Here is a 27,086-nt window from a genome sequence, read left to right as displayed (position 1 = left end):
TTTCTGAAACAATCTGTCACGGTTGCACAGCGTCAGACTCTCATCTTTAGTTTGTTTGTCTTTCATTTCAATCTTAGTTGTTGTTGTTTTTTTTAAATGTTGACTGTATTTATGAGTGTAACATTGGTAAATTTATAATAAACAGGAGGACACCATTGACTTACCAAAGACCTGCATCATATTGGGTGAATAGGTACATCATTGTTTTTCCTCAGCCTACGGCCCAACCATGTGTTGCTGGCTGGATGTCTGCTGAAACTTCCGCCTAGGGACAAAGCAGCGGGTGTGATACCAGTCCTACATTTCCCAAGATGATGCCGGAGGAACCATCTACTAACCATCACCTCCATCCTGCTCTTCCCCTCCTCGTTCCTGAGAGGTGGCAGAGTGAAAAGGTAGCACTGTATCCACCAATTTCAAACCGGATGAGATGCAAGCGGCAAGATACATCTTTCTATATATAATTATTAATTCAAAATTTGTGATATCAATGTTATGATGTTGAAATATATAACATTAGAGAACTCGGTCACCTTGGTATATATTGGTACACATAATGAATTAATACATTTAATATTTTAAATCCAGGAATTATTATTTGCTATTTGGTTACATTCAACTATTAATAACAATACATTTGTATTTAACAAATGTATTTAGTACCCCAACATAAATCAGCTTTTATACAGGTACATAATTTTGTTCATCTTTATTGACACTCATTTGCACAAAACAAGATTCTCCAAATCCCTCCCTAGCATTCAAGCTTCCCAATATATCTGGTAGAATTTAAGTTGTATACAAATACATTGAATCTAACACATAATAAGAAAGGTGACAATAATGTATTACATATGTTGTTTTAGCGCCCCCAAATCCAAGTTCTCAGATTTACGAAATGAAAAAAAGTCAATTTCTCTGACGTCATGCCCACTTCAGCGGTAAATGGGAATGAGCCGCGCCGTGTGATTGCACACGGGCCGTGTACGTGTCGGCAACTCGGTATATTTAAGTTATCGAGTTACACAATTTATGTAAAGCAAAAAGTTTGACTTCACAAAACGAAGCTTTTTTCCCCGTGGTATTTATGCATGTACGCCATTCGTATCCCGGCTTGAAGTTCCCTGATTTCCGACACACCAAAGCGGCCTTGGAGGCTCCACACGAAGGGCGCCACATGAAGGACGCATGTGCCAACCGATCTTGAATCTGATTGGCTGGTTTCAAACTCACTGCCGCGGTTCTGTTTTGTCGGTAGCTAGCTGAACGTCAGTTAGCATTAGCGCGACAACAAGTGGCTCCCGGTCGCCTGTGCGCCTCATGTCTGTATTTCAACAACCACGTAAGTGTCACTCCTAAGCCGTGTTGTTTGTGTTTATTATTCTTTTAAAAGACTCGATTGAGATGTTTATTTGAAGGCGTGTCGGCCGAGTGTCGACCTCCACCCGAGAGAGACCCTGCCTTCCAACAACAGTTGCGTCCCCCTCGGCGCAGCCTTTAGCTTAACAGCTCTCTGAGCTTCTGCCGTCATCTGTTTTTGCAGTGTGATGGAATCGTGTGCGGACAGCAACGTTGGCGAACGAGAGCTGGATACGTTACAGGGAGACGCTGCCAAGAGAGATCCGCCGTCAGAGCTGAGCATCTCTGCCGAGGCGCAGGTACATGTCGGCGGTGGCAAGTGCACTCAGGTGTCGGTGGTGTCCCTCGCCCAGTGTTTTGTGCTTGTAAGACGGCAACCTTATTTTGTGTCCAGGATTATCCCTTAAAACGAGACGCACACCGACGCTGATTCACTTTATATACGTTTTCCATTTACGAAACACCAAAACGTACCCGCGACTTCACCGAGTCTGTCAAACGACCACGCAACACTGCATTACCCAGAATACCGTTCACGATTTGCAACTATGGTAGCCTTAGAGCTCCAAAAAAATATAACAAAGCTATCATAATAAATAAAAATGACGACGTAGGATTTCTTTTTTACAATGGCAAAACTTTACTACTTAATTCATGAAACATCACGTGACTCTCTCTTTCTTTTCCGTTCCTGTGCGTCGGTGCTCACAGCGTCCCAGCAGCGAGGAGCAGGAACACCTGCAGGTCTTCCTTCGCATCCGCCCGTTTACTGCAGCCGAACGCATTAATGGAGAGTGCCAGGTGAAGATTGAATAGCGATGAGGCTGCAGACTTGACAGAAGTGTGAAGGATGTTGCTGTGGGCGGATCTTGATTGTGTTTGTTTGTCTGTGCGTCAACAGGACTGTGTCACAATCGACCCCCCTGACACTGTTCTGCTCAGGCCCCCCAGTTTGTCCCTGTTGCCGAGGCTCAGCGTCGATAAATCCCTCCCACAAGTCGGCCAGCACTTTCAGTTCTCAAAGGTTGGTGTTTTTGCTGAAAAGAAAGTGAGCCGGGATACATGTTGGTGTAAACACTTGTTTGTGGTGTTGATTGTTTTTTCAGATTCCTTTCTCAGGGTTTCCACTGTCATGGAAAGGTCATGGAATTTGCAAATTCCATTTTCCAGGGCTGGAGAAGTCATGGAATTTGTTTATTGTTCTACCCTAACGTAGGCTATGTGCCTCCCTCCCCTCGCATCTCCAACAATGCTCCTTTTTTTCTCAAACTAAAGACCAACATAAATACTGTGTCGGTATTTTCAAGGTTTTAAGCAACTGTTGTATAAGGTTGGATAATGTCCACTTCAGTATATAAAAAAAAAAGCATGTAAAAATGTAAAAGTTCTGTATTTATAGATTGCAGTAAGGTCATGGAAATTTCAAGCGAGGTCATGAAAAAGTTTTGAAATTTTGTTAATGAAAATACGTAGGAACCCTGCGAGGGTGTTTCTTTTTCTGTGAGTTGTTGTACAGTACGTGTTGATTCACACACAACCCCCGTCCGCCTTGCACCTTCTTCAGGTGTATGGTCCAGAGACAACACAACGTGAACTCTTCCAGGGCACCGTGAGGGACCTGGTGAAAGAGGTTCTCCAGGGCGGGAACTCTCTGGTCTTCACGTATGGAGTCACCAACGCCGGGAAAACCTTCACCTTCCTCGGTCTGTTTCTTTGTCATGGATGGAATTTTCATTCCATTATGACAATGTTTTTGTTGTTGTTTTATATCTCAGTAATGTCAATATTGTATGTTTTGCTAACAGTCCATACGTTTGCTACCTTCAGGTCCGGAGGCAGACGCCGGCCTGCTGCCCCGCTCTCTGGACGTCATCTTCAGCAGCATCGGCGAACGCGGTTTCCCCGGCGTGGGCGTCAAACCGCAGCGCTGCCGGGAGTTTGTGAAGCTGTCGGTGGAGCAGCAGACGGAGGAGGCGCTTTTCAAGAGGACCCTCCTCAGACAGCTCAAGGAGGTACGTGCATGTCCCCCCCCCCCCCCCCAGGCTTGTATCTTGAACTTAGTGATTGATGAGTTGTGACTTTTTCAGTTTTCAGTTCTGCAGTTTTCCTCTGTTGTGTTGACTCACTCGTTACCTTGCAGGTTGAGAAGAGCAATTCCAGCCTTCTGAATGCAACCAACAAGACACTCATCGAGGGTGAGTTTGCTTCATCTTCACACTATTTTTCCCAGTGGTGAAAGCTCTTCAGTTGCTGCTGTCAAAACGTCGCCCTTTGTCAAACTCCTTCCCCTTCGGCCCGCAGAGTGGACAAGCGAGGAGGACAAGGTGGCGCTGGAGGCGGAGCCGCACGTCAAGTTCTCCGTTTGGGTTTCCTTCTGCGAGATCTACAACGAGAACATCCACGACCTGCTGGAGGCGCTGCCCAGCGGGGCGAGCAGGAGGACGGCGCTGCGCCTCTCGCAGGACGTCAAGGGCAACGCGTTCATCAAAGGTTTTTGTCATTGCTCATTTCCTGCTCCTGCTCCTGCTCCTGCTCTTGCTGCTTTGACTTCCTGTTCCCTCACCCTCGCTCTCTGTCCTCAGACCTGCGCTGGATTCAGGTGAACAGCGCCGAGGAGGCGTTCAAGGTGATGAAGTTTGGCAAGAAGAACCAGAGTTTCTCCTCCACCCGGCTGAACCAGCTCTCCAGCAGGAGGTGAGAGCTCCACGGGCCACAGGCGTAGCCCTTCGTCTTCGATACCCCTCTGTCATTTACACGTTTTCTGGAGACTTTACTGAACCTGCACCCCCCACCCACTCTCTGCAGCCACAGCATCTTCTCCATTCGCATTCTGAGGATTGAAGACGTGGGCAGCCCGCGGGTCCTCGCCGTCAGCGAGTGGGTGACGCCCTGCCACTTTGTTTTTTCGGGCCGCCAAACGGCAACATGTCCTGATTCTGACTGTCTTCACCGTCAGGCTGAGTCTGTGCGACCTGGCCGGCTCCGAGCGATGCGCCAAAACCCAGAACAAGGGCGAGCGGCTGAAGGAGGCAGGGAACATCAACACCTCGCTGCTCATCCTGGGCAAGTGCATCAACGCGCTGAGACACAACCAGCAGGCCAAGTGAGACCTCGCACGCTTGCTTTATTATTTCATTTTTCATTGGAATTTTAACCCGCATCCGTGTAGACGTCCACCCCATCCTGTCCCTCTGTGTCTCCGCCCACCGCCCTCTCAGGCTACCGCAGCACGTTCCCTTCAGGGAGAGCAAGCTGACCCACTACCTGCAGGGCTTCTTCTGCGGCCGCGGCAAAGCCTGCATGATCGTCAACGTTAACCAGTGCGCCTCCATGTACGACGAAACCCTCAACGTCCTCAAGTTCTCTGCCGTTGCACAAAAGGTGCTTTGTTGTTTTTTCTTATCCTCCTCCTCCCCCCTTTTTCTCCTCTGTGAACTTTTGATCCAGCGAGAACAACCCCTGAGGGGGGTTGGTCGCTGATAGTCGCCAAATAAAATTCCTGTAGCATTTCTGCTTCCAGCACATCTTCAGATGTAGGAATGTGTTAATCATGCTGCACGCCCTCCTCTGAGAACGGCTGCATTTTTCTGCAGAACTCAAACTTTGAATGATTTCAACGGCTGAATGCATCATTAGTTGTACAGTTGCTTTTTATCCAGTATTCTTTGAGTGATTTCTCTTTCACTCCACTAAATGAGGTCTTTTATTATTTCTTTTTCAGTTTCTGTACTGTAGTATTGGAACGTATTTGGCTGTGCCAGTGTTTTCTGTTTGGAAATGAGTATTAACGGCGTGATCTCTGGTTGTTTCTGCTGCAGGTGTTGGTTCTGCCCACCAGGCAGCTGCCCAGCCGGACAACTCTGAGTGAGAGGAAGACCCTGGACAGCGACGGCAACAGGAGGAGCTCAGGGATTGGCTGGGACAGCAGCCTGGAGGATGTTCTGGTGAGTCGGAGGAGACCATGTATTTTTTTTTTTGTACACTTTTCCCTATAACAGTAAAAACCTTTCATGACGGCATGATTGCAAATCCGCTGACCAGGAGGACGGAGACGACGGGGAGTGTGACGAGGGGAGGAGCCTGATGGAGGTCACGGCAGACCTGACCAACCTCGAAGGAGACGAGGCCGACGAAAACAACGAGAAGGTTCTCGTCAGCAGGAAAGCACACCAGGTCAGTGCGTAATCAACTTTTTTTTCCCCCATTCCCTCCGGCTCCCCTCGCTCACACCCCTTTGTGTCGCTGCGCAGGGACAGATGGCGCTGCTGAGGCAGCTGCAGCTGCAGCTGAGGCGGGAGCGGGCGGAGAGCGCGCTGGCCGAGCAGCGGGTCAGAGACGAGGTCAGCCAAGAGTGCTCCAAGATCTTCAGCCAGATGCAAGAGGACTTCGAGTGAGACAGCCAGGCCTGGGAGGGAGGGAAGGAGGGAGGAGGCAGGGTGGATGTTTTGGTCCGTTGCAGCGTCGTTAACCTGCTTATACTTGTGTGTGTGTGCGTGTCAGTGAGCGCCTGGCGAGGCAAAAAGAGATCCTGGAGGAGCGAGCCGAGAAGAGGCTGGAGATCTTCAAGAACCTCGTCGACAACCTGTCTGCAGCCGGAGCCGGAGCTGCTGCTGCAGCTGCTGCTGCTGCTGCTGCTGTACCTGCCTGCACCAACTGGGAGGACAATGTAATGTTGGAATTGTCACAACCATTAAGTGGCTTCATCCCAAGAAAACTCACTCAGCCCTAAAGCTGTAACTGCCATTTGCCACTGACACACACACACACACACACACACACACACACACACACACACACACAGTGCCATCCACGACACTCCCCACTCTCTTACGCCTGACGCAATGACATCGCAGTTGAAACTTGTTGACTCTCTGATGGGTTTTCACTCAACAGGATGTTCCTGCGTGCGGAGCTGCAGACAGAGGGGGCACCATGGAGCTGCTGAGGGTGGAGTCTGCACTCAAACAAGACGGTAAAGCAATGAGGAAAATAATAATGATAGTAATGCCATCTCACCCGTCCTGTTTGTTGTTCATTTCAGCAAAAATCCTAATATTCAGCAACAGCTCTTTGGTGGCGCTAGAGGGAGAACGCAGCCGTTTGTTTTTTTTAGTGATTGTATAGAAACATCTAAAAGATTTTGAGTTGAATGCACTCGGCTAACAGCCGCTAATATGATAAATGGTGTGATTCTGCTCGTACGCTAAAGTCTCAGTGATCGTCACATCGCGAAGGATGCCACTCGGTTGAAAACACTTATTTTGTAGTAACAACAAGTTAAAAAAAAAAACCACAAGCTGTGCTTTTCTCTTTTGTCAGGGGAAGCAGGTGTGATGGAGGTTTCCTCCCAAGTTGACACGGAAGCGTCACGGCTGCAGGTGAGAGGAGCATCGAGAGGAGTAGAAGCTCTGTTTGTTTTTTTTGGAATGCCTTTTTATTTTAAACAAGTGTGAGCAACACAGGACAGTGTACTGAAAAACAAACAAGACCAATGACAATGAGATGACAATAACACCCGTCACAAACAGCCATAATATGAACTCAACATGTCCCAAAAGGAGCAGGATGAAGCATAAAGCTCATTCAGACCTACCTTCCCACTTCTCCACCGCCTTACTAACAATCAGTCTCCCCAAAAGTACCTATTTACATGATACATATTTACAATAATTGGATAAATTGTTTATGAAAACACCTGATTGTTAAGGCCCTTCTTCCTTCCTATACCTTTGAACTGTATCACGCTCGCTGCATCGGTTGAGCTCCTCCCACAGCCTCGCTTTGCAAATGGTAGGATCTCCTCCCCTCGATGAACGCATGCGTCTCCCCACTGTGTGTCGGCAGGAGGCCCTGGTCGCCCTGGCCAAGGAGAGGAGAGCCCGAGAGGAGGCCCTGGCTGCTCTGGAGTACCAGACCGTGGGGAAAGAGGAGGCACACGTGTCTCTGGAAGAGGAGAGGAGAGCCAAGGAGGAGGCCCTGGCCTCTCTGGAGGAGCTGAGGAGGAGCAAAGAGGAGGTGCCGGCCTCTTTGTTAGAGGAGAGGAGAGCCAAGGAAGAGGCCTTGCTCTCTGTGGAGGAGCTGAGGAGGAGCAAAGAGGTGGTGCTAGCCTCTTTGTCAGAGGAGAGGAGAGCCAAGGAAGAGGCCTTGCTCTCTGTGGAGGAGCTGAGGAGGAGCAAAGAGGAGGTGCTGGCCTCTCTGGCAGAGGAGAGGAGAGCCAAGGTGGAGGTGCTGGATTCCGCTGCGGAGGAGCAGAAGGAGGAACTCCGCCGGCTGCAGGAGGAGAAAAATCAGAGGCAGCTGCAGGAGGCCGACGCACTGAGACAGGAGGTCGAGGAGCTGAGGGCCAAGCTGGAGGCCACAGAGCAGCAGGTAGGAAAGCACCTGAGGACACGTCGCCCATGTTTGCGTGCCTGTGACAGAAAAACCTTGAAGTAAGTTTGTTGTTTGTTGATGTTGCAGGTGAGCGGCGAGTCCGACAGAGCAGAACAGGCGTTGGTCCAGCTGAGGCACGCCGAGGAGCAACTAGAGGAACGCCGGCAAGAGATCCAGCACAAGAACTCCACCATCGAAGCGCTGACGCAGGAGGTCCACAGTCTGAAGAACAGAGTCCCAGAAGTAGATCTAACACAGGCTAAAGAGCAGGAGGAGTTGTCCAAACGCCAAGCTGAGGAGCTGCGGCAGCAAAAAGAGGCTTCAGAGGGACGCATGGTGGAGCTCCAGTCGAAGCTGCACCTGCAAGAACGAGCCTCCAGGGAAGAGGTGGAGGAGCTGGAGGCAAAATTCAAGGACCAAACGCAGACTTTGGAGGAGATGCGGCTAGAGCTTGGCGAGAAGCTTCGTGCACAGGAAGTGACGTCGCAGCAGCAGCTGGAGGACGTGAAGCAGAAGCTGAGTGAAGAAGCAGCAGCAGCCTTGGAGCAGCTCAGGCAGCAGCTGAGAGGGCAGGAGGATCTCCAGAAGATCAATGGTGGCCTTCAGGCTGAGGTGGCGTCGCTGAGGGAGGAGCTCGCTGCCAATAAGGAGAAGGAGGAGGGGGAGAAGTCTGAGGAGGAGGAGAAGTCTGCCGACCTGCAGAGGAAAGTGCAGGACATGGAGACGCAGCTCACCTCCCTGCAGAGGAGCCTGAAGGAGGCGCAGGAGCAGCGGGAGGAGGAGAAGAGCCAGGCGGTGCAGGAGACCCGGCGCCTGGAGTCAGAGAGGAGGCGGGAGCTGCTGGCCGTGGCCCACGAGGCCATCGCACACAAGGACGAGGAGCTGGAGAAGAGAGCCGAGGAGATCAGCAGGTAGAAGCTCAACCTCTACACACACACACACACACACACACACACACAAGCACCATATCGCTGGTAAAAAACAGATGAAAAATATGAGCAGTTAGCATCATAATATATACATATATATATATATACATATATACATATATATATATATATATATATATATATATATATATATATATATATATATATATATATATATATATATATATATGTATAAAATATTATAAGAACTGACGATTTTTTTCCCCCAGTGGCCGCTCAAAGTACTGCAGCTAAATATCCAACGCGGTCCAAAAAGCATTTTCTTCTCCCATTAGATCTTGTTACAAAAATAAACTCAAAGGAATGGATGAAAGGATGAATCTCTCTATCTTTTTTTCTGATCTACTGTAGCTGCATTACCGTTACCATTACACCATTCAATGGAAACACTTGCAAATCGCAATTGTACTTTGTCGAAAGTTTAAAAATAACGCTTTTATTTTGCGAAAAACTGTAATGGAAACGCAGCTAGTGGTTAAACTCAGTTCACCCTCCACACTGGGAATGTTTGGTGAACAAAGGACATGCCCATCAGAATGAGCCACCTATGGACCTGCTCTTATTCCCCCCCCCCCTCCCCCACAGTAACCAATTTATGTCTTGATCTTCTCTAGAAAGCTGTTTTTCTGACACCTCTTTCTATTATCCCACCGCAAAAAAAAAAAAAGCAGCCTTGCACTGTCCATTGACTGTCTTATTAATCTGTCCATCATCTCCAGACTGATTCTAGCCCCGCCTTCTTCCCCCTCCAAGCTTTCAACGACCTTGTCAGCAGCGCTTGTCGTAACCAATGTGGTCTCTGTCACCGTGGCTCAGGCTGAAGGAAAGCGGCCAGCAGGAGGCGGAGTGGGCCAAGAGCCTGAGCCTGGACCTTCAGAGGAAGGAGGAGGAGGCCTCGGACCTCAGGGAGAAGCTGGCCGACTACAAGAAGCAGATCCAGCAGGTCCAGAAGGAGGTGAGGCTCACCCGATCGGAGCTGGGTGTCTTCATTGAGCCCATTTAGAGAGTTGCTGACGTCATCCGGTTCTGCTGATCCCCCCCCCCACCCCCCTGAAGATCTCCTCCATGAGAGAGGAGGAGAAGGTCCTGAGGCAGAAGCTGTCCGACGCTGAGAAAGCCAAGAAGCAGCTTCAGAGCGAGGTGGCCAGCAGGGAGAGGAGCATCCAGCAGCTCAGGACCGTCAGTGACTCCTTCCCGCTTTCTCCCTTCACTGCTCTGAAGCTGTATGAGAACCTGGTGGTGACTTCATCCTCCATCTCCTCCTCCACTCAGGAACAGCCGGCCGACTGCAAGTCTGCGGAGACGGCCCAGCTCTACCAGAAGGCCTGTAAAGGTAGGCAGTGTGTGCCAGCTGCGTTCGCCGCCAGGTGCGGAGAACCTGCGGAGGTCCGACTGTCTGCTCTCTGGTGCCCCCCCTCAGAGCTGGAGGCCAAGGAGCGCGTGATGGACGACATGCGGTTGGCGCTGACGGAGCAGGAGGAGACGCAGAGCCAGATGGAGGAGGCGCTGGAGGAGAAGCTGCGGCTCATCCAGGAGCTCTCCGGCGGTGAGACGCCAAGGTTTTGAAAGAGCGTGACGACGCCGAGACGGCAGTTAATTTCAAGCTTGACTAATTTTGATAAACAATTGTGCGTATATATGTGTGTGTGAGAGAGAACACGGTTTTAATGACACAACTACACACTCTGGAGTTGCACAACAACAAAACGTCCCATAGTTGTGGTGGTGGTGGTGGTGATGATGATGGTGGTTCCAACGCAGGAATATTTTTCACTTTTTCCAGAAGTGGAGAAGTTAAAGGGGGCATTTCAGCAGCAGGATGCTGTAACCTGTCTGGCCAGCGTCCAATCAGAAGACTTCAACTCAGCCAAACGGGAAGCTGCACAAGCTCAGGAGAGCTTGAAGGTAAAAACAAAAAAAAAAATCGATTGGTTGGGCAATAAGCAAAAGGCAGTCCTGACAGTCCTTGATTTCCAGCTGAGCCTGGAGAAGCAGCAGGCCGAGCGCCGCAAGTGGCTGGAGGAGAAGCTGCTGCTGATTGGCCAGGCCAAGGAGGCCGAGGAGCGGAGGAACCAGGACATGAAGAGGTTCGCCGAGGACCGGGAGCGCTTCACCCGCCAGCAGAGTCAGCTGGTGAGTCGACTCGCTCGGAGATCACCTGGTCCACATGCAGCACCAGGAACCAACCATCTGCTGCTGCTCCGGCTCCTCTGTTTGCCCACACCTCTTCTAACCCCCCCCCAACCCAACCTCCGTGTCTCTCTGCCAGGAGTCGCTGTCGACCCAGCTGGCTGAGAAGGACCAGAAGATGGAGAGCTGGAGGAAGGAGAGGGACACCCTGGTCATGGCCCTGGAGGTCCAGCTGCAGAAGCTGCTGACCAGCCAGGCCGACAAGGACCAACTCATCCAGCAGCTGCGCTGCAACGAGAGGCAGCCGCCAGCAGAGGTCAGTGCGACACGCTGACTACTCTCCCGCTCCCCCTCTAGCCGCCGCAGCAATTAAAAAATAATGAGATGACGGTGATTTACTGAGGCCGCCGGTGGTGATGAGCCGAGTTTGACGTAGTTTAAGTTTGGGAATTTATAGGGTGACTATGCGGTATCTTAATGACCTAATCCCTCATTCAGGTCGAGTCCTTCCTGCCATCGGTCTCGCAGGTCCAGTCAGCCGCGCTCGTCCTGCTGTCAGTCCCAGTGTGTTTGACCTCTGAACTGTCACTGAGAGCGGCTGTCAGTTAAGAGTGGGCAGAAGGGAAACGGTCGCTTCATGGAAGAATTGCGGTTCTCATCTTACTTATGATTCCTGGTGGTGATTTTTATCATTCGACTCATGAAATCCGATAAACTTGGAAACTTGGAAACTTCCGTCCCAGTGCCCAGGCACAGCACACTGCCACAGCAATGTGAGCCTCCCTCCCTGGCCACAGTCAGGGAGCCTCAGTTAGCCTCAGCTACATTCGAAACACCCAAATATTCACATCCCGTTTTAAGGATCGATGCTCAAGTGATCACTTTCTAGAAAAATCAGTTGACATTTTCTGTGTTTTACATCAACGCTTTGACCATCAGATTTTTCTTTTTCGCCTCACGCAGAAAAGCATTTTTCTTTAGCATCACTAATACGGAGTGTGCCCTCTCCTCCTCCTCTTTCGGTGGCAGGGTCACGGCGGTGACGGAAGCTCGGTGGCGGCGCTGCAGGCGGCTCTGCGGGAGAAGGACGCAGAGATCCTCCAACTGAGAGAAGAGCTCGAGGCCGCCGCCCACAAGCAGGACGACACCGTCGCACAGGTCAGTCAGTCAGTCAGTCGTTGGGAGCCGACCCAGAGCCGACCCAGAGCCGGCAGCTCGGCGCTGCTGCACTTTGGTGAAACCCCGCCCACCTTCCTCACTCTTCCCTCCAATGGGAAGAGTGCAGCTCTTCCCAAACGGCTTCATCGGCAGGGAGGATATTTTCAGAAAGTGCCGAGGCGTCTCTTTCCTGTTTGTCGAGTCGTCAGTGAGGTGTTCTGCAGTCAGGACGATGCGAGGCTGAGAAAAGGGAAACAGGTGAAGGATGGGCTTTATGGGCATGGCGTCACGCCGCCCCCCGCCTGCAGGGCTGCGGGGCTGTCACTTTTATGAGCTCCCTTCACAAACTTTCCCATCATGGAGCATGAGAAGAGACGTTGACGCAATCCAAACCAACCTGTTCCATTCTTGTGCGAGAAAAACGCGCAACAAAAGCATTTTGTGGAAACTTGTGGTTGATATACTCATTTGTTCATTCATTTATTTTTCGCCGTCTCTTTGGAAGCCAGTGGCTGCAAACAACCTTCGCTAATTGTGTTGGAATTGTTTTGCGATTAAATTGGCATTGTTTTATTTCCTAATTGTTCTTTTTCTTGCAGATTCCTGCCAAACCGCTCAGGATCGCTCCGAGGGAGGCGCTGGACGGGAAGTGCGAGGAGCAGAAGGAGCAGAGGGAGACCAGAGCATCGGTCAGCAGTCAGGTACCGACTCCCAGCAGCCCCCCCCCCACCCACCCAGAACCTCCAGAGAACCTCTGAAGGTCCCACCTGCCTCTTCCTCACCTAACCCTAACCCCCCCCCCCCCGCAGGCTTCCTCCGGCTTTCCCTCTGTGCTGGACTCCTCGGAGATCTCCACCGAGAACGGCCGGGCCAGCCGCTTTCCCCGGCCCGAGCTGGAGATCTCCTTCAGCCCGCTGCAGCCCAACCGCATGGCGCTGAGGCGGCAGGGCGAGGAGAGCGCCGTCACCGTCAAGATCAGCCGGCCGGCGGCGCCGCGCAAGAGGAAGAGCGGCGAGATGGAGAAGGTAAGAGGAGGAGGAGGAGGAGGAGGAGGAGGAGGTGGTTTTCTTCTGTGCTGATGACTTTAAATGCAGCCCTCTGTGACATCACAGTCTGTGCTCGAGGGGCCTTTTCACATCTTCTGGTTCTGGTTTGAGCTGCAGACGCACGTCGCTGTCGTCGTTCATGAGACTTTTTGTACAATTTTTTATAAAACTGGTGGAAGTCTTGATTGAAGACAGTTTTAGAGGTGGAGCTCGAGTTTTTGGGGGCAGGTGGTGGTCGGAACAGGTCAGCAGAGGTCACAGAGGTCACTGATCTCATCACTTGGCCTTCAGCCTGTCGTGCTGTTGTGTTGTCTGTGTCTTGTGCCCCCAGTCTGGTGCCAGTCTGGTCTTGGCCAGCAGGTGTAAAGTTGAAATCAGATGCCAGTCGTTGCTGTGGTTTATGTTGTTATGGAACATAAACCACAGCAACGACAAATTAAAAAAAAAAAACTCTCACCATTTAAAATAATTACCATTTATGGCATGAGTCAATATTACTACACAGGAATATCTTATACTGTGGTAGAGTTATTATAATTATACGCTATAAATCTTCTTAACCTTCATCTACAAGGAAAAATAAACTATTTTTATGAATAACCGGTTTCCTCAGATTGGCTCTGTATCAAAGGACCTGACATTTCTTTAACTTCAGAGTAACAAGAGTTAATTAAAGCCTTCAGGCCGCCTCCTCCTCCTCGTCGTCGTCGTCGTCTTCTTCTTCTTCCTCCTCATACGCACACGTTCTCTCAGATTTAATCTTTGACAGGTGACTTTGTGTTCAGACCGGCACCGCGGAGCTCGACTCTCTTCAAGTACCAGCCAGTAGTTTTCCAGTGGCGCTGACAGGAGTGCGTCATCTGCAGGCGGCGTTGAGGAAATAATCTCATTTATCATAAATGCCACTTAGAAAGATAGAGAGCGACACACACGCACACACCCACTGCTCCCCAGGAGAGCCTGAACAAGCTCCCCACTCAGAGCAACACGAGGTCGGCAGCAGTTCAGCTGTCACATCACTGCCGCTCTCCCAGGAAAGGTCACTGCCAGCTGCACCAATCACAGACCTCCTTTTTCTTCTGTTTTTTTTCTTTCTTTTTCATTTCATTCCTCTCTTCTTTTTTTTTTGCTCTTTTCTTTCTTCTTTTTTCTTTTTCTTGTTCTCCATTTCTGGATGTGATTAACGGATGGAGGCGCGCGGTATAAATCTCAGGGAGGCTTTCAGCACCACCACAGTTTCAACTCCATTGCACGTTCATTTCAGGCCCCCTGTTGGTCAGATGGCAACGCTGCATGCTGGTGTCGCCTTTATAAACTGATGGTTTGCGTGTCTGTGAAGAGAAATGCAAACGTGCTGCAGGTTTTCCCTCTGGTTTTGCACCAAGATGGTGGTGATGATGATAATGATGATGATGATGATGATGAGCAGCTGTCCGCACACAGATTAGTGTCTCCTCTTTGTTTGGAGTGCTTTCCTCTTCAAGCCGCGCTGAATAAAATATGAAGATTATTGCGGCAGCTTCTCCCTCGCTTGACGAGAATTCCGGCTTATGCGCTTCGCACCATTCAGTGCAAACGGCTGCACATCGCAACTGTACTTTCTCGAACTTATTTAGAAATATCGCTTTTATTCGGCGGAATACTGTCATGGAAACGCAACTCCAGTGCTGCTTTTGGAGAAGGTCGATCTTTGGTCTCCTTGAAGCAGCGTGTTGCTCCTCGGTTAGACAGAATGAACCGTCACTGGAGGAGGAGGAGGAGGAGGAGGAGGAGGAGGAGGAGGAGGCGCTGCTGATTCTCCACCAGGACGGGAAGTTCGTTCTCTTCGTCCTGTTTGTCCTGAGCAGCGTCATTTTCTCGCGCCAGGAAGGCAATTACAAATTTCTCAGTATTTTTCGAGTAAGAAATGTGTCGCCATGAAAATAATTCAGGCTATTTCACAGCCAATCCAAGCAACCCGTCGCTCCGGCGGCTCCCCGATATCTCCACATTTCACGGTGAGATAATGAGATGGCGAGATTGAGCCGCGACTCGCCAAGTCCCAAGTGACTTTTTTTTTTTTTTTTTTTTTTTCCGGCGTGACGGCCGCAGTTGCTGCAGTCAGAAGAAGCGAGACCCTCGGCCAGGTCCCCTTCACAGCGCCCCCACACCCGACCTCTGGGAGTGGTGGGGGTCAGCCTGTAATTAAGGGGACGAGGGGGAGGAGCCTCCAGCTGTGACACCCTGCTGAGCTCCAGCAGGACGTCGAGGTCACCAGAACCTCAGAGCTTATCTGCTGGAGGAGAAAAGGATCTTCTGATGAAGATGACGATCAGCAGCCTCTTTTAGAAAAACACGGCCCTGGTTCTGCTTCTGCTTCTGGTTCTGAACCCCCTGAAGACTCCTGCTGACAAAACATGTTGTTAACCGACGTCTTTCTTCTCCTCCTCCTCCTCCTCCTCACATCAAGTCTCACATCTTCAGGAGGAGCAAGTTGCGGCGGCGGCCCCAGCAGGTACCGATCCTTTCCTCCACTAGAACCCGCTCGCTCACACACTCATCGATCCGTCCTCATCTTCATCCACCAGCCCTCCGGCCCGTCGACTAACACCACGTAGAGTAGCAGACAGGTGGCCCGGCTACCCCTGGTGGCCGACCTGCACATCACGCCGCACCTTTAGACCCTACAGTCATTAACCGCAACCGCAAAGATTCATCAAAGACTCATTTCACATCCGATCCATCATCATCAAAAGATTAATTTGTATCTGGAGGCTAAAAAAAATAAAAAAAATCTTTTGATGAGCGACTGTTGGTTTTAGGTGCGTTTGATGCAGCACTTTGACTTGGCAGAGTGAGGATTTGTTCAAGTCTCACTATTCTGTCCGGGAGTAGCGAGTCTCCCTGAAGGCCGTTTATCTTGCAAAGCAGCCAAGTTTGAAGAAGCGAGACGACGACTGGTGACCTGGAGGATGTTGACTGAGGGAAATGAGGAACACGACACCTCTGTAGGTCGCTTAGATCTTAGATCGCTGCTGTAGTGCTGCAGTACTGGAGGTTGGTCTCGGTCTCCAGACCGCTTTTCAAAGGTTCTCGGACTCGGAGGCCTTTGTACTGGGTCTGGTCTCGGTCTCGGACTGGACGGACTCTGGATTTTTTTTATCCAGACCAGTGGAGACTCAGCCAACACTGTAATAACACGATAATAACCGGAAAAGAATCCAGCTGCCGTTTTTGTACGCTCTGTCTGTGGCACCCAGAGGGCCAGTTTTATGGAGCAAAGTTTTTTGAAAATGGTTCAAGATAGTTGGCAAAGCTGCAAAATGTTAAAGGAAATACCTTTGCTGAAAAGAGAGGTTGCTGTTCCATTTAGAAGCAAACTGGAATTTAAAAAAAAAAAAGGATACTGGTCATTTTTTTCTGTTTTGTTGTTATTTTTCTTTGATATGTGAAGTCCTGGTTCTGGTCCGGTCTTTGTCTCGGTCGCTGCCGTCTTGACTGCAACACGACGCTGCTGTTTTTGTAGTTGGATGTTTTCCTGTGCTGAGCCGATCGTTGTGTTCGGGTTTCTTCAGACTTCAGATGTTCCTCGTTGTCGCTCCTCAGCCGCCGCTTCGCTTCCTACCGATTTATCGACGAAGATCTTTTATGTTGCCGTCCTAGAAAAACTTCTCGCTGAGTTGCTGCTGCTGTTGCTGCTGCTGCAGCTGCTGCTGCTGCTGCTCTGACTCACTGATTCACTGCGACGCAGCCACTCATAATTCTTATTATTTATTCTATTTGTATTTGTGTTGGTCGTCTCTGTTCGACACCGTGTCTGCAGGAGTCTGTGGCTCACTGTATCTGCATCGCCACATGTTTGTGACCTTTTGACCCTCCTCATCCCCTCTTCCCCCTCCAACCCCCGGTTGAACCCACGCGACCCCTGGTGGCGAGGGCTGAACCTGCAGCGTGCGTCGCCTGGGGAGGCTGCCACCGCCTTTGACTCAGTGACTCGCTGCATCTTCCCCGTCACGTGCACACACACACACACACATACACACACACATGCACATCAGGCTTTCCATCTTGTCTACACACACACACACACACTCCAATTACACTTGCTGGCTTATCGCCTGCTCATCCATCTCCTCCATCTCTTCCTCCTCTTCCTCACTCACCACATCATCAAATCAAATCAAACTTTATTTCTGCAGCACTTTTCATGCATGAAAAGAATGCAACCCAAAGTGCTTCTGATTTGATTTGATTTGATAATATTTGGCTTGTTTTATGATTTTTATAACTTAATATTCTGCTCGTAAATACATTAATGAAAGTGTGTATGCATGTGTTGTATTTTAGATGATCTAGAATAGCCACCCTTCATATCCACATCATCTCGCCTCCTTCTTGGGGTTTTATTTAAAAACACACACGCAGGCCGCTGACTCACCGCTGACTCCCACACGTTCTGGCCTTATTTTAATTGCAGGGCCACATCCACTTGGCTAACCCCGGGGGAAGGGGGGGGGGGGTCGTCCTCGCTCCCGCCGCTGAGCTGTGAGTGAGCGAGTGAGCGAGTGCCGGCTCTGCTGCTTGGCAGCAGTGCATGATGGGAAACTGGCTTCAGGAACAAGCGATGCTTTTGATGGCCTTTAAATCCCAAAGTCAGTTGCTGGCACACCATTGGTCCGTTCGGCTTGTGACATCACAGGGAGAATCAGAAGACTTCTCCTCCATGTGCGCTTGGTTTCTTTATCGAGTTTTTTTTTTCTCTCTCTCCTTTTCTTCCAACACTGATGCCGGCTCTTTATCGTTCTTGACATCTTCTGGTGACATCAGCGCGTTGTTGTTGTCGTTGTTGTCGTCCGTGTTGTGGTTGCGAAGAAAAGAAAAATGGGGGGAAAAAATGACTCACTGCGTCATAATTGGCCGTTTATCTTTGAGGAGCGCAGGCTGCTGTTGAGCCTGTCGACTGCGCAGAGACGTCGTCTTCTGACGGGTGAATGAGCAACAGATGGAAGGTTTTCAACATCGGAGAGCGTTATGAGGTTGTTGGGGTTTTTTTGTTTTTTTTTTCTTCGTTTCTCGGTTGTTGTTTTTTTTTTAAGCCCGGTTTTTAAAAGTGGAATTGAACGTCTGGGTTCGCCCGGGTGGTCGTTATCGAGCGCTCCGCTGCTCTCAGCCGCCTCATCCTGCAGATGAGTCACCCAGCGAGTGAACGAGCGAGCACTCCGTCTGCGTTTGTGTGTCATATGTTAATGTGACTGCTGCTTTTGTGTGTGTGTGTGTGTGTGTGCAGGATGAGGTGGAGGCACAGAACAAACGCAACACGAGGAGCAGAGTGACGGCCAAGCCGACCTGGCAGCAGCAGCAGCAGGAGGTGACGAGACGCTGAACTCTGAACTCTCGGACTTCCACAGCAGGGAGGTCAACGGCGTCGAGCCGCTGGGAAACATCATCTTCTCGGGGGGGTTTGAGAGGCCCGAGGGCTTCGCTCGCTCCACGTCGGCTGCGAGGGTTCGAGAAAATCCTGCAGGTGGCGCAGAGGGAGAGGGAGGGGGAGGGGCCCTCTGAGCGGTTTGGGCGGCCTGAGCAGGAGGTCCACGAGTCCTGCACACTGTACTAACGTCCATATTTCTTTTTGAAATTAAATTAAATTGAAAATAAATGAAAGGTAATAGAGATAGAAGTCCTCCCATTGTTTTCTTTAAGTCCTGGTATCCTGCATTCTTTTGGTGTAAATTGGGTGTTGGATGATTTGGCTACTCAGTTGTAGAGAACTCTGATACAACCAGAACCTACATAAGAACCTGAGTGTCACCCGCTGTCGTTACCATAATAACCATACAGAAATTAAATCGGCAAATTGAAAAGGGGAAAAAAGTAGGACCAGTAAGCATCATTAAAAAAATAAATAAATAAATTTAAAAAATCTGTTAACACGGGGGTTCCAAAAAATAAAATCCATTTGTTCCAGATTTGCTAGAATTTGTCTCTAGAATTGTTCCAAACCAGTCATCTAGACTAGACGTCCATATTTCCACGTAACCCGAGCCCGGTTTCCTACCACTGGGCCCTCACCAACAAAACACCACACACCTGAACCGTGAAACTCTGCCCCTTAACGCCACTGTGTCTCCTCCCCGCAGAGCTCCGCCTCCCCGGCCGCCCGCCACGACTCCCAGAGCAGCATGCACAGCAGGAAGGAGGGGGGAGCGCTGCAGAAGATCGGAGACTTCCTGCAGAGTTCGCCCACGCTGCTGGGCTCTAAAGGTCAGTGCGAGGTCGGGTCCAACCCTGGTCCTGGCAGGAACCAGCGCCACCGCCAGGGGGCAGGATGTGAATCTTTGGGTGACTCACGATTCGACTCGGAGTGGATCATTCGATTCAAGTGCTTCTCGATTCCAAAAATCGTTTTAAAAATGACACAAATTGTGGGGCAATGATCAGACAAAAGGCAGCCTTTGTTCATGCTCAGGGTGGCCAAGTAATAATAACCTTGCTCGGTGAATAAAATTTAGCAAAATGAAAGCGCTGGGCTGGTTCTGTGCTCCTGCAGAGGTCACGTTTGCAGCAACTTTAACGAGCTGGACGACGTTGCGCTGTGCTGCACGGAATCCTGCGAGGGCTCGCAGAGAATATTTTATAATTTAAAAAAAAAAAAAGAAGAAGAAGGGATTTTCGAAGTTTATGAATCAATCAATCAACCCAGCCAGGCGGCCCCTAGGGGTCTCTGTTTCTGTGAGGGCGGGAGGGTTGACGCAGTGGCAGCCTGCAGAGTCGCAGAACTCAGTGATTCAGGTGCAGTTTTATTGTCCCTCAGTGGTCGGAACTCACATCAGCAGTTCATGAGGCGGGACTTCTTTTTTTTATATATGGGCTCTGGAGGTCGTAACATCACCGCAGCGGTTTTGTCTTTGAATGGAGAATCAGCAGAGGGAAGTTGTAGTTGTACCGCTGGGTCGGTTGGAGAAGCTTTAATGTGCAGCAGCAGCAGCAGCAATCAGCCTGGAGTAGCGCTGCTGCTGCTGCTGCCCGGCCCGGCCCAGCCCAGTTTTAACCACCAGGTCACTGACTGATCACCGCAAATGTCACGCGGGGACAAAAAGTCCCACTTTATGTTTTTAGCAGTGGCACGAAAACAACCGAGGCGTCTCCTCCAGCTCGCTGACCCGTCCTCACTCTGTTTGCTCCCCGCAGCCAAGAAGATGATTAGCCTGGTGAGCGGCCGCGGCGGCAACGTTGGCGACGCCCACCAGCTGCCCTCCTCCCCTTACTCCTCCTCCTCCTCTTCATCGCTCAGCCTCAGAGCCAAGAAGAGCAAAAGAAAACTGTACCGGCCCGAGATCTCCTCACCTATGGACGTCCCACCGCACCCTGTGAGTCCTGACTGACTGAACGCACACGCACGCACGCACACATACACACACGCACACACACTGAGTGGACTGCGTGTGCGTGTGGTTGCAGATCATCAGCAGGGAGCCGGAGGAGAAGAAGGAGAGTGACCACCTGATCATCAAGAGGCGCCTTCGCTCCCGGACGGCTAAGTGATTAGCCATTAGCCGCCGAGCCATTAGCCGCCCGCCATTTCCTGTTTGCGTGCGCTCCGTCTTAATCAATGAAGGAAGTAATCAGCTGCTAACGAGCGCCGAGCGGGGTTTTTTTTTTTTTTTTCTCCGACACTTTGTCTTATTTAACCATCAACGATCCTCGTCAATTTAACCATGTGACTCTCCGCTAACGGCTAATTAGCAGCAGCAGCTGCTGCTGTCGCTGGTATTATTATTGTTCTTGTTCGAAGTGAACCGGCTGTTTGGCCCCTGAATGCTGACTTTTGGTGTCTTCCAGTCGCGTTTTTATTCATCATGTTATTTTTTATCTCACATTTTGACTTTATAGCCGTGCAAGTTCTTTATATGACCGTCGAGTCACTCCATAGAGATTTGGAAAACACTTTTTATGTGCAATTTTATGTCTCACTTTTTTGCTTTCTTTTCTTTTTTTACTCTCTGTAAACTCAGTCCGAGTTGTCGATGCTGCCTCAAAAAAAAAAAAAGTTTTCTTCTCTGAAATGATGCACTTTTTTTGTTGGATGTTTTCCATATTACACACCTGCTATCACAACTTTGTCTCTGCTGTCGGATTTCTATCGACTCCTTTTGTGATTTTTAAACTGTGCGTGTCTGTTTTGTTTAGTTTGTTTTAAAGTCTTAAAGAAACGATACAATTTTTTTTTTTGTCTGTATTACGGCAGTGCACTGCGCTAGTCTCACAATGCTGCTAGCGCCACCTACAGGTGAAAAAAATCTCCTCGACAGCCGAGTCGTCAGAGGTTTTTTTGAAGGTTGAAGTCAAGCGCTGACTCCGAGCTCCTTTTCTTTAATCCCGCCCCTCCCCTTCCCTTTTTTTTTTATTTCAACCTTTTGTCAGAACTTCCTCTCTGCTGCTCACTCCTGACTTTTCAAAGCGTTGCTGCCCAGATGTGGGATTAGGAAGTGGAGGCAGTCACATGACAGAGGAGTCAAGTGACCGAGCAGGAAGACTTCAAGTCTTTCAGAGGGAAAACTGCTCGGAAGCTCCGGTGGCGTCTCTGCAGCTGCTGCTGCTGCTGCATTCACAATTCATCCTCCAGACAGAGGAGTCTAAAATAAGATCCAGAGAGAGCACACACGCACACACACGCACACACACGCACACACACGCACACACACGCACACACACGCACACACATATTCACTCCATCCAGACAAGTTGCATTATTCACGTCAAGGATTTTCACTCCGACGAGGACGAGTGTCGCTCATGAAGGGAACAAAATGAGTTTTGATTTTAATGAGAGGAGACAAATTAAAACTAGGGTCGGAACACACACACACACACACACACACACACACACACACACACACACACACACACACACACACACACACACACACACACACACACACACACACGGCCATAATTCATCACAGTCCTGCTGGTACAGCATGACTGTACACCCGCGCGCACACACGCACACACCTGCGGGTGTGAGTTCCAGAGAGCAGACAGGCGACCATCTGGCTCGTCTGTCGACCCACATCCAGGCAGACCTGGTGAATTATTCACCGCGCTGGTTTGACTCCACTGCTACTGAGGCTCCTGCAGGTCTGCACAACTGCACAACTGCACACCAGACGCACAATACGCACTTGTGTTGTGTTGCGTTTGATTGATGGCAGTGTTTGTTTTTGGCTCCAAGACCAAGATCAGTAAGTTAGTGTGACGGATGGATCAGAAGAGCTGGATACTGCACTGCCAATCAACTAATGTTCCCCCCAGTGGCTACTCAAGGTACTGCAGCCAAAAATCAATCCCAATGAGGCCCAAAAACTATTTTCCTCCCATTAGACTGCAATACAAAAGAACTTGACAGGACGACCTTTGACCTGAAATAAGTCTTTATATCTTGTTTTTTTTTTTTGTTTTTGTTTTTTTGTTAAGACTTTTACTCTTCCCCAAGCAAAAATGATTGAGGCCAGAAAATCCCCAGAAAAGATATATATTCCCAGTGTGACGCCACGGATCCTGGGTGCGCAGTTGGCTTTCAAACAAGAGTCTTTTCGCGGTGAGCAAACTCTCAAAGTAATGCTTGAAATGAACGTTACTAACAACCGCTGCTGCTACATCAGAACCTTTGAACCTCCTCTGTTCCTCCTGTGACAATCCGACCACCTGGGAGATGTTCCTCCACCTCCGGCGTGGACGTCCTGTGTGGTCGCGTCGCTCTGAGCCGGCACGTCCTCTGGCACCCGAGGCAACGGTGGCGGTGGCGGCGGCTGAAATTCCCTCGACCCGGATCAACTCTGGCAGAGCCGGAGGGGCTGCAGCCAAAGAGAAGAGCGGCTGCCGTCACTTCCAATTTTCCCCCTGGCTTCATCCTCCTGCTTCTCCGCCCGCCATCCAATATTCAGCGATGGCGGTGGAGGAGGAGGAGGAGGAGGAGGAGAGGTTTTCACACCAACAGGCTTCCTGCAGCTCGTAATTACAGCAGGACCTTCAGTCCGAGTATCGACCTTCTCGTCCCCTCCGCTAAAGAGGTCATTGTTGAGATCGATGCTGCAAAGTTCACCTTAAAATGTTGGGGCTTCTTTTAATAGCGGCAGCGGCAGGTCATCAATTAGGAGAAATAATTAACTTTCACTGTACTTGAGGTCTGAAAAAACATCCTGCTGATAAAGTTCAGATAAAGATCGATGCTGCACCGAGTTCACCTTAGAATGTGTTTTTCTCATGTAGATTAACAGCAATGAAGATGCAGTGAAATGTTAGGAAACATCTGTTCACAAAGATGACGTAGGGATGCAAAGATTGGAATACAGGGGGAAATAACCGATATTATTTAGCTCATTGAAAAATTAATCGTTAGATTCATGTACAAAGATTGATGGGCTGATTAATCGATTAAAAAAAAGAATCATTGTTAGCTACGGCCCTGATGTTTTGTTGCCGACCTTCGTGAATAGTTTGTGAAATAGCACAAATTCACTTTCACTGTACTTGAGGTGTTGGTGAGGTCTAAAAAAAAAACAAAAAACTGCTGATAAAGTTCTTCTCTTTCACCCAACTTCCTCTTCTCCTCTCCTTTCGTTTTTTCCCCCCCCCTCTGTTTTCACAGTGAAACCCATTCAGCCCTGAGGGGGATTGGAAAACGGTCTGAGGTCAGTGAACAGCAGCCCAGGTAATCTGTTGTCAGAGCGACTCTGGCTGCCGACTGCAATCGGGTGAAAACTGGAACGTCTTCCACAAAGGAGGGTGGCGGGGGGGGGGCGTCGCTCACGCAAGCAAAAACTTTCATCTTTCATCTGAGGTGATTAAACGAGACTGAGAGTGAAGAGTAGTGATTTAATTTAACCGCTTCATAAATGATGAGGTGTTTTATTTATTTTTTGCCTCTCGTTGCTTTTTTTTATTATTATTTCTCGCTGGCTGAAAGGCGTAAAATTAATTTTCAGGTTTTCAGATTGCGCTCTGCTTTCATTCAATGCGGACAATTCTGATGATCACTTGCTGGAGGGAGGGGCCACCAGCATCCTGCAAATCACTGCTAGCTGCTCACACTTTTAGCTTAGACCAGAGGTGTCAAACTCAGGCCCAGAGGCTAAATTTGCTACTATTCAGCACTGTTAATACTACAAATCCCAGAATGCTCTGCTGGTATTTTGGCAGATTGAATAATAGTATTTGAAGGATATGATTACTTAATTGGTTTATTGATGTTATTTTATTTTTAAATTCATTATTAGCCCGTGGAAAAGGGTTACTGTTGACATTTAAATCAGAAGACTGCAAATAAAAAAGAGCCATATGATTTTTATTTATTTACACTTTGTTTCTTTTGATGAGTTATTTTTAAATTTGAAATTCGATTTTGCATTTTTGCAAGTTATTTATTGTATAGTTTTGAGCTTTGTTTGTTTGTTCCATACTCAGGTTGAGGCAAGACTTGTTTGGGTCCATATAAAAAGGTTCACTGTTCTATCTGGAGGAAGATTTTTCCAATGAATATCAAGGTTGGTCCGAGACTTTGTCCAAGTTTTGAATTTTGATCCCACTGTGTTTGAGTTTGACTCGCCTGGCTTAGACTAAAGCTAACGTGGTGACGTTGAAGGTCTTCGCTTGTTTGCCATTGCACGCTCTGTGTGTTTGTGGCCACTGGGGGGCGTGTGAGGGGTTGCAGAGTCAACTGACTGTATTTACCAGCCACCACTTGGCTCCGCCTCCAGCTGCTCTGATAATGACCAGACGGCCCTCCGGGGGGCTGCAGCCCCACCCTGCCTGACCTCCGTTTCCCATCAGCCTCCATCTGTGAAGTGTCCATCATCCCCCGGAGGAGGGTTGGAGGGGGGGGGGAGATGGTGGAAAACAAGGAGGGGGAGAAAGAGGAAGGCAAGAAGAAGGATGAGGAAGAAGAAGAGCAGGAGAGGAGGAGAGATATTGAAGCAGACTTGCCCATGAAAGTGTGATGATGCTCCTCATTAAACTTTATATAAACAGCGAGGCGTCAGCAGGAATCGAAGCCCCTCCCCCCTCCGTTTGCTCCTCATCACTCGTCCAATCACGTCACCTCCTTCAAGTCACCTGATCTCAATAGAGATCTTCTCCCTCCCAGAGCCTCACGTTCCTGAGAATGGCACAATGTAAAATCAGGCTTCTGCAGGCTGAACCAACATTATTGGAATCTTCTTCTTCTTCTTCTTGGATCAGAAGAAGAAGAAAGTTGGACGATTCTAGAGTGAAAGGAGGAGAAGTTTTCTGCAAACGTCCAATAGAGGAAGTGGAGGCTGCGCTGTGTGACTCCTTCCTGTCTATTTAATGCAGGGTAGCCAGGCGTGAAGCATCCTGAGGTGTGATGTTGCTGCCGGGTTGACCTCTGACCTCCCCCCTCACCCCTCTCTGACCCCTCCCACCGGGATCAGATAGAAACCACTTCACAACACTGTCAAGGAAGTCTGATGGAAAACAGAACACTGAACCAGTGGGAAGTGTCAAACGGCCAGCGTGTTAGCGGCACCGAGCACTAGCGGGCCAGCTCGCTCCCTATTGGAGGAGAGACACCTGATGTCAGTGGCACCACTGAACTGGATAAATTGAGGCGGGACTGAGAGGAATAATAACGCAGTAATTTCCTAATTATCATCCGACATGTCCTGATCTGATCTGACGCACTGTCCCGCTGCTCCCCCTGGTGCCTGGCTGCAGTATTGCAAACACAGCCAAAGGCACTTTACTTCCTGTCTGTCCCTCTCTGCCGATTGGCTTCCTCGCTCCTGTTCATGGTCACGCTGAGATCCGACAGCAACATCCCGAGTGATGAAAACCTTCCTGGTGTTTACATCTCTGCTCTTTATCTGCGACTCCTGCAGTTCCTGATACCTCCTCCGGGGGAGACGAGCACTAATCCGACCTATTGATATTTCCCCAGCAGATTCACTTCCTCTAATCCCGAAAAGCTGCTGCTGCTGCAGCTCCGAGGCTCGACGTTACCGATTCCCTCTCAGTGTTTGTTTGCCCCCCTTATCAGCTCCTCCCTTTTATGTTAGCGCCTCCTGGTGGAGAGTCCTCGCCCTTGAGGAGGAGGCAGCCGATGCAGATGCATCATTAAGATAAAAGTCTGATCCTCCTCCTGCAGCCTGAAGATCCTCTCTGGGCGGAACTGCCTGAGAACTCGTCGACCTTCTGGGCCGACAGGAAGTACAGCAGCTCCTCCATCTGCCAGTTGCTGGACCCACAGCCAGGGGGCGTCCAGTAGGAGGAGTTGGGTCATATGACACGCTTGACCTTCCCCAAGGTCAAACGCAGGCAGATGGTTTCTGGGCGGTGGAGGTGCTGGAACGTAGGGCACACATGTTTGGCCCTTTAATGTGTCCAGTCTGCTGATGTTAACCCGGCGTTGGGCTTCACCCACTGCAGCGGCAAGAGTTCCGGTTCATTCCGGTTCGTTCCGGTCCATTCCAGTTCATTCCGGTTCATTCTGGTTCATTCCAGGTCATTACGGTTTGTATTTTTCACTCCACAGCAGCAAGTAACAGAAGGAAAGAAGGCGATAAAAGGCTGTTTGTGAGGTTCAGCAACCAGACCACACAGACACACAAACATAAATGTTTGTGTGTCTGTGTGTGTGTGTGTGTGTGTGTGTTAACGCTCTATTTATTTCATGCAGTTTGCTGAATCCAGTGAAACGCTGCTGGAAACAAAGTCGTATCTGTGTTGTTTATTTAATCCTCAACGCCAGCGTCATCTCCAGCGAATGGCTGCGTCGACCAATCTCACACTCTCACACACACACACACACACACACACACACACACACACACACACACACACACACACACACACACACACAGGAAGTAAGGGCAGCTCTGCAACAATGTGAGTCAAATTCCACTGTTGCATTTCACACAAAAGAGCCCGCTATCATCTGCATAAAGACTGAATGACCAGCTTCCGGCTTCTTCGGCTCTGATTGGCTCCTGAGGTTCTGAGGATCTGTGAAGTTTGGAGGCCTGGAGGTGGAGTGGAAGGTCAGGGAAGGAACAAGGGTCATCATCGTCATCATCAT

General features: G+C 49.7%; 1 protein-coding gene across 3 annotated transcripts; it reads left to right on the top strand.

Moving 5' to 3' along the window:
• The first annotated feature begins 1,185 nt into the window (after window positions 1–1,185).
• On the top strand, window positions 1,186–21,109 carry kif20ba (kinesin family member 20Ba). 3 transcript variants are annotated; one of them, XM_076046104.1, is made up of 36 exons: window positions 1,186–1,342; window positions 1,544–1,658; window positions 2,071–2,160; window positions 2,261–2,383; window positions 2,924–3,062; window positions 3,187–3,371; window positions 3,500–3,554; window positions 3,661–3,849; window positions 3,942–4,053; window positions 4,165–4,236; window positions 4,316–4,462; window positions 4,578–4,740; window positions 5,178–5,303; window positions 5,401–5,532; window positions 5,610–5,749; window positions 5,860–6,025; window positions 6,253–6,331; window positions 6,679–6,737; window positions 7,204–7,374; window positions 7,543–7,728; window positions 7,819–8,642; window positions 9,498–9,636; window positions 9,738–9,860; window positions 9,954–10,014; window positions 10,102–10,227; window positions 10,465–10,586; window positions 10,659–10,814; window positions 10,951–11,127; window positions 11,841–11,969; window positions 12,569–12,670; window positions 12,779–12,994; window positions 15,465–15,509; window positions 18,282–18,362; window positions 19,132–19,255; window positions 20,183–20,361; window positions 20,453–21,109. In XM_076046104.1, exons 2-36 carry the CDS (start codon window positions 1,548–1,550, stop codon window positions 20,534–20,536), a joined length of 5,133 nt encoding a protein of 1,710 aa, XP_075902219.1. In that variant the 5' UTR covers window positions 1,186–1,342; window positions 1,544–1,547; the 3' UTR covers window positions 20,537–21,109. The 3 variants fall into 3 exon arrangements, with proteins under 3 accessions (XP_075902219.1, XP_075902217.1, XP_075902218.1); XM_076046102.1 differs by having other exon boundaries at window positions 7,204–7,728; XM_076046103.1 differs by lacking the exon at window positions 15,465–15,509 and having other exon boundaries at window positions 7,204–7,728.
• The last annotated feature ends 5,977 nt before the right edge of the window (window positions 21,110–27,086 follow it).

The sequence above is a fragment of the Nelusetta ayraudi genome, unplaced genomic scaffold, assembly GCF_046127955.1.
Source record: "Nelusetta ayraudi isolate G7.1 ecotype Tasmania unplaced genomic scaffold, CSIRO-AGI_Nayr_v1 ptg000089l, whole genome shotgun sequence".
Classification (NCBI taxonomy): domain Eukaryota; kingdom Metazoa; phylum Chordata; class Actinopteri; order Tetraodontiformes; family Monacanthidae; genus Nelusetta; species Nelusetta ayraudi.
Note: the sequence above shows the minus strand (reverse complement) of the source record. Positions and strands in the feature narration are given on the sequence as shown.

Excerpts from the sequence above, each read along its gene's own strand:
- kif20ba (XM_076046102.1), top strand. The coding sequence starts at position 1,548 with ATGGAATCGTGTGCGGACAGCAACGTTGGCGAACGAGAGCTGGATACG. Across the intron at positions 3,063-3,186 it reads GAAAACCTTCACCTTCCTCG|GTCCGGAGGCAGACGCCGGC; the intron begins GTCTGTTTCTTT and ends TGCTACCTTCAG. Across the intron at positions 6,026-6,252 it reads GCACCAACTGGGAGGACAAT|GATGTTCCTGCGTGCGGAGC; the intron begins GTAATGTTGGAA and ends TTCACTCAACAG.